The following is a 6,827-nucleotide window of genomic DNA, read 5'->3' as shown; positions in this document are numbered from 1 at the left end:
AGAAAGTTAAATCATTTCAAATAATGTATCACCAACTCCATTACATGTTTAACTCCGGCTAGGGTAATATTTGTTTCATCAGCAGTGGGGGACAGATGCTCAAAACAACAGTAATCATATATTAGAAATAAAAATTGTTTTCATTAAAAGTTATTTTTCCAGGACACCCTGCATAAGAACTTCACAGTTTCCAGGCTTCGTCACTGGCTCTAATCCGTTGGATTTGAAAATAGCTTTACGTGACCAACCTATAGTGGCTAGTTCTAAAATAGCTGAATCCATATAGGTACTTCAAATAAACTAGCAACAAACAAATAAGTATGCCCAATTGAACAATTTATGTTTCACTCCAGTAAGGCAGCTTGTCTAAAGCTTGGGAATTAATACATGATTAGACCAGGAATTTCCTCCCCTAAAATAACTAATCCACTTGAAAGTACATACATCCGTCAAATAGCTACTTGGGTGCAGCATGCAGTGAATGTTAGAGCACACATTCCGACTGTTGTTTTCGGATCGTATTATATTGTGAAGACCAACTAGCGAATATGCTCAGTAAATTCCACCTATCAAGGCATCTCTAACCCAGGCTAAACTTGGCTCTTTACCAAACCAAAACGACCTTAGTCTTTCAGTCACGATGTAACACTTCATAAATACTTATTGGGCACCAAATCCTACTTTTCTATTACAACGGACGCAAACTTGTAGTTTCTTACATCATTCCAGGGAGGATGGGTTTCACAGACAAAATGCAAATGGTTGAAGTTGAGGACAATGTACCGCAAATAGGTGAAGGTTCACTATATTACCTCCAAGTGACCACTGAAGGCTGCATGGTGGAGTGCGGTCCGGCCAGCTCTGTCCGATACATTCACATTGCTGAGCAGAGGAACGAGCGCTTCGGCACAGCGGACTGCTTTGTTGGCCGCGGCAATGTGTAGCGGCGTCTGCCAGTTCTTGTCTCGGGCATTTACATCTGCAGAGTGTTTCAGCAATACTTGCACAGCCTCCTGCCACAAAATGGAACAAAACATTAACACCATCATTTGACAAGTTTATTGTTTTCTGTGGCGTGCAGTGTGTTCTGTGTACATGTTTGCGTGTGTGAGAAAGAGTCCGAGGGACATTTTCATACCTCGCTACAGGAGGCAACAGCTCGGTGCAGAGGAGTGAGCCACTTGCTATCTTTGGCATTTACTCTGGCACCTACAGCAAGTCAGGGGATACGAGCAGTCAGTGGATTTAAGGACATGAACAACAATTGGCAGTTTGTCACAAAATTGAGCCTTGTGATAAATTGTCAAAATTCATTCTGTGGAAACCTTAAAATTGTAAAGTGACGTACAACATGTAAAATTAACAATTTTCATAAAAATATGCCTTATACCACACAACAACATATATGTTGGAAATGCCAATTGTGACATTATGAGAGGCCACCCAGTATTATGAGATTTAAGTCTCATGGGTGTTTTATTTTTTTTTCTTCTGTGGAGCCACCACAGAAGGGTGCCAGTGCTGGACAACCAAAGAGCCCTAAATGAATCTTATTGAATCGTCGCAGTAATAAGTATGGTTGCACGACATACCAATCAGTATCATTCGCCGTCAAAAAATCTTACTGCAACCCTAGTCCAAGTTATGTCGGCAGTCGGTTGGTCAAAAACAGGCACAATAGACTTGTTCATTTGAAGACAAATTACCACATGAGTCATGATGTGGAAAGCATCAAAATGCAAGTAAAGTTTAGGAGGTGGGGCCCCTGGAAGAAAAACGAGGATTCTGACCGTGGATCTACTGCATGCGAGAAGGCAGCTCTTGGTTGAGCGAAAAACTGGTGGGTTGTTGCTTTTTGGCTAAATGTTTTCAATAAAACCTTATGGATCGAACACTAAAGCATATTGTCTGTCTTCATTGTTACAGGAGAGTGTTTTGTGAATTAGCTGATGGTTAAGAGAAGGCTGCTTATCAGCTTGTGTTTGTGTGTGCCTTTTCAGACTAAATTTAATTTGTTATTAGACTGTGCATACGCAATTCGGCTATAGAACCACATCTTTGATTTTAAAAGGGACACCTCACTATTTCCTGAATTATTACCATCAACAGTGATTCTTTTCTAACCTCAAAGATAGTCACAGGTTTGGAAAAAAAATAAACTAAATAGTATTCAAAGGAGAAGTGGTGAAATTTCTTAACTGAATTGGGATTTGACTCGGAAAATACATTGTGAGGCAATATTGGTACTTGAATAAAAGATGTGACCATATTACTCAGATAGAACAAAACTCAACTTCTATTTTGGAATCATCAGCATAACTCAAAGTAATATTTTGATATATGCATTGTAAAATGAAACAGACCTGATAGGATCAGAAGTTCTATAATTTCTGCATCTCCAAGGTAAGCAGCAGCATGGAGTGGCGTCCGCTTCTCATTGTCCTGTAAGAATGAGAGATGGACTACTGTAATACAAGGCTCTGAGGTCCTGATAAGTAGTGAAAAGAAATACATTGTTCAGCCCCACAAAGATCACTCACATAAACAGTGAAACAATTACAATGTTTCACAGGAACACGTTAGATGGAACAAACATCCCTACTGCAGTCGTGAGAAATGCAACAAAATAAAGCGCCGAACACTGCTATTTTCATACTAAAAATCAATTAAAGTACAATAAAGTGTTTGACCCCCCCTCACCAAAAAAAAAGAACAATCAGCGGCGATTACCTGGGCATTCACGTCCTCCTTTTTGAATATAAGTGAGCGCACTTCATCAGGGTCCACATTGAAAATTGCTTTCAGCAAAGAAGGCTGTGGAACAAAAAAAGCATAATTTGATTCTAATTTCTATCAAAATGTTGACATATCACCGCAGTAGTTCCCATTAAGTGAACGCATCCAAATGGAATAAATGACAAACTAAACCCCTTGACCTCAGCACTACGAATGTCTGTGGGATCCTCACCCTCAAGAATCACTACACACATCCGACTCATCTGCTCAATGTTGTCACCCCAAAAAAGGTTCGACTTTCCGATGCACTTTCAAATAAAACGGATGACACGGGATTATCTTGTAGGCCCAGTGAAGCAATCACTGTGACATGTGTTGAGAGACAGCGATAACAGTCTTTAGAGGAATAAAAGTCCAGTCACAGGCTCAAAATGTTGCCATACGTGTTGGAAGTACAAACAACACTGCACATCTTCGTTTCTTTGCCAGCGAGAAAGAGATGATGCTGCAGAACCTCCCTCCTGCTGTGAATTTGAACATCCTTTGTGAAGCAAGACCAAAACCATTATTATTGGGTTGGTGGAGTGGTAGACAGAATCATCAAACAGGTTCTCCATGAAAATCGATTTAGGGAGCACCCTTCCTGCCTCTTATAAGGGCTATGTGTTAGCTCCACCCCATACAGAGGCGTTTGCACCAAAAAAGTACCAATGAACGCTTTGCATACAAAGCTACCCACCATTAAATCCAAAATGTTCTTTATCCACAGTTCGCCCCTATATAGATAATGACATTTTATTCTCTAATCCTAAACTAGAGAAAAAAATGCAACCATGTTGACCATCTACTTAGATATAAAACTCACTTGTTAAAGAACCATAATCAATCGGTTGCACTATGAAGTACTGTGGATCATTTGCTTCGGGTACACACCCCATTTGGAATATTTTGACCCAATCAAGCCCAATGCGGTCAAGAATTTATTCCCAACGAGAGGGGAGATTGAGATTAATTACTAATCTGATCTGTGTGCATGAAAACACTTATTCCGACATGTCTGAACAAACCGTTTTTACCGCGCATGTGTGTGACGTCAGTATACGCGTTTCGGTTATTTTCGGATGCTAGTAGAAGCAAACCGAGAGAAAGAAATGGCGGGCGCAAGACTGAATTGGTACATTTGCGCCTCCATTAGGAAGTCTTACCTCTATGTAACATCGCAAATGGGAAAATTACACAAAATAATACCAACATTTAAAGGACAAATGAACTGAGCAATGCTTTGTTGACACCGAAGTCGCTACAATTTTTTCTTCTTCTACTATTATTTCCAGTACATTTGGTCAATTTGCACATGTAAAAAAAAATTCTGATCGAAAATGTGATGCATGGGCACATGTCTGAATCGCATTCACATTTTCAGTGGCCATGAAAACGGTGCATTCCATTATAATTTTAACCCCAATTGGATTAAAGAAAATGATGTTCATGTAAACGTTGCCAGTGGCGGTATCACAGCAATAAGTCAAAATAGGTATCGGGAGTCATCATTCCTGATTAGAATAATTGCCCATGTAAACTGAATAACTATTAAATGTACCTTTGAAATACAAGGAAAATTGATTTCATACAAAACCACTTCCTTTGTATCGCGCATTTCATAACAGCTGCAGCTGTAATAAAGCGCTTTACACAAAGTCTAATAAGACAGTGAAATTTGCAGCGTATTTCCTTCCCTAAACCACAAGGTCAAGCCCAAAAAAATGCTTTTATGCTTTGCTTCAGGAAGCCTTCCAGTCTTTGAGACCCCTTTGCAAAATTAATTGACCACCTCAGTACAAAGTATGGGTTGCCTGCAATGATATTGAAGATCCAGCAGGTGTTTGTGTGCTGGAACAACAGACTTTGAACAGAATTTGCTCAGTGTGTCGCAGCACTTTACATACCCATCAATATGAAATGCATTCAAGTCTTGCACTAGTGATGAAGAGCTTGAAAATAATGGCAAGACTTACTATACACTGATAGTGTATTTTATACTCTCCTGCTCTGAATCAGTAGGAGACACGCGATAAATACATCTATACAGGTATTCTGCATTCAAAGCAAGTCTATGGCCTGAGTCACTGGCTTGACTTTACTGTCACTCTTAATAACACCAGATAATTATGTTACTTTGAAATGTCCACGGAAAGACACTACAAGGGTCATTTCAAGCTAACAAGTGGGCAGTTGTTCTTCTCAAAGTGTCTCATGTTGTTACTGTGTGTGGGACAAATGTGCGTTTTGTTTTCAGCTCAACTGCTGCAGAAGATTTTCTATACTCGACCAGAAGCGCAACTGCGTAGCTCCATGCCCCATTCAAGGCCTTTAATACGGTCACCATGGAGACTGCTCTTAAAGCAACCACACTGACGAACAGAACATCATTAGAATACAAGGATGACAGGAGGTATAGACATGCGTGATAAAAGAATTAAGTTTGCCATAAGTATAACAGTTATAATAACTGTTAACACACTGCATTTATTATAACCAAGTATTCGCTAAATATGCAAGTAATAACAAAAATCAGAGCAACTTGGACACTTGCATTTTTGAAAATATGGATTACAATAGTGATGTAAATATACGATACTGTCAAAAAATCGTTCCCCGTCCCAGTCAAATTGTATATACATGAGGTCTTGACCAGTTTATTAACTGGTTTCGTCAGAGTTACGAAGTCATTGAGCAGGTGTCACAATATCCATCACTTTCTATCCCGTTTATGTTCAATGAGTGTACCTTATTTGTTGACATGTGCCGCAATGGCGCAGTTACCGCAAAGAGCCAACAGCTTAAGGTTACCACGAAATGTCACAAACATTTAAACGTCACAGTCATTATCTCAGGTTATGTTGCCATGGTACGCGTCTCCAACAACGTTTTGGGTGTCATTTACCAATGGCCAAACTTGAAAGCAACTATTGAAGATGATTTACAATTGTTTTATATCACACGTTAACCAATAATACGCTATCTTATTAGCTGCGAGGAGGGGGCTGGCTAATTGTTGGAGAAAAGCAGTCCTGTTAGCAGGTTAGGACTCATTATGGTTGAGTATGGGTGATGTGTATCAACATTACAAGAAACGCTAAGCTTAAGCTTTGCTTAAACAACAGCGATGTCGCCAATGACGCATAGCATTTGACGTTAAATAAAAAAAAAAAATCAATTATAGCGCTACACGAAGCGATTCCGAATGGCTACTCTATTATAGTCTGTTGGAAAAACTCAAATGGAAGCTAGCAGTCAAACGTTATCTCAAACTTAAATGTCGCTTTCACCACAGCGCTCTTACCTGGTCTCGAATTTTGAGAACCACCATATTTCTGTGGTTGCAAGTATTCTCATGCAGGCTCGTGAAGGGCTATTGGTTTCCCTTGCCACACAACAAAGTGTTTGATCTTGTTGCTATCTCTGTCGCTAGTCTGCTGGAGGCCTAGCGTGACGCTAGCTTAGCTACCTTGCTAGCCCCCTGGCCTGATCGCACGCAAGTCAACGAGGAGCGGAAACGCCATAACATTACAGCCGCCATATTCTACCTCCCAAAAACAAGCATTTTCATTGGTCAATTTCCCATGTTGAGGACAGGAAGTTATTGGCTGTTGTTCGTTGACGCATTTTAGCTGCTTGGTTATGGTTTGACAGCACGTGCGATGTGGATTTTTAAGTCGTCTTCGAGTTGTGCGACTTGTTTTCCACTTGCAGGATTCTGTCGAATGAATGATTTCACTCAAGATGTTCCTATTAAATTTTGTTGAGGAACCACATAATGATGATGTCATCCACTATTAAAAACGGGCTACTATTTAAACAAACATATTTCTGCGAGATTTTAATGAAAGTTGCAGGTCCAGATGCAATGTAAGTCACTATTTTAAACTTGACAGAAAATAAAATATCATCAAACTCAATTAACATATCTTATGTGTGTCAAATTACATCAGTTTGTCGTTGGTGACCTAAAATTCTATTTGTGGACAGTTGTTCTTACGAATTATTCTCACATTAAAGGGGCACTTTAAAGATATTAACATTGGCTCTTG

General features: G+C 39.6%; 1 protein-coding gene across 1 annotated transcript in view; it reads right to left on the bottom strand.

The window, feature by feature from the left end:
* The window catches only part of LOC148329379 (serine/threonine-protein phosphatase 6 regulatory ankyrin repeat subunit A-like), a 17,509-nt gene extending 11,154 nt beyond the window's left edge, over positions 1-6,355 (bottom strand). The window contains exons 1-5 of the mRNA XM_088307520.1: positions 6,080-6,355; positions 2,731-2,814; positions 2,364-2,442; positions 1,139-1,209; positions 813-1,013 (exon numbers count right to left, since the gene is read on the bottom strand). Of these exons, the coding sequence (XP_088163646.1) occupies positions 813-1,013; positions 1,139-1,209; positions 2,364-2,442; positions 2,731-2,814; positions 6,080-6,106 (462 nt within the window). The 5' untranslated portion in view covers positions 6,107-6,355. The remainder of the gene's footprint in view (positions 1-812; positions 1,014-1,138; positions 1,210-2,363; positions 2,443-2,730; positions 2,815-6,079) is intronic.
* Positions 6,356-6,827: the final 472 nt, after the last annotated feature.

The sequence above is a fragment of the Idiotropiscis lumnitzeri genome, chromosome 10 (assembly GCF_059441095.1).
Source record: "Idiotropiscis lumnitzeri isolate Australia: NSW breed Sydney's pygmy pipehorse chromosome 10, RoL_Ilum_1.0, whole genome shotgun sequence".
NCBI lineage: Eukaryota > Metazoa > Chordata > Actinopteri > Syngnathiformes > Syngnathidae > Idiotropiscis > Idiotropiscis lumnitzeri.
Note: the sequence above shows the minus strand (reverse complement) of the source record. Positions and strands in the feature narration are given on the sequence as shown.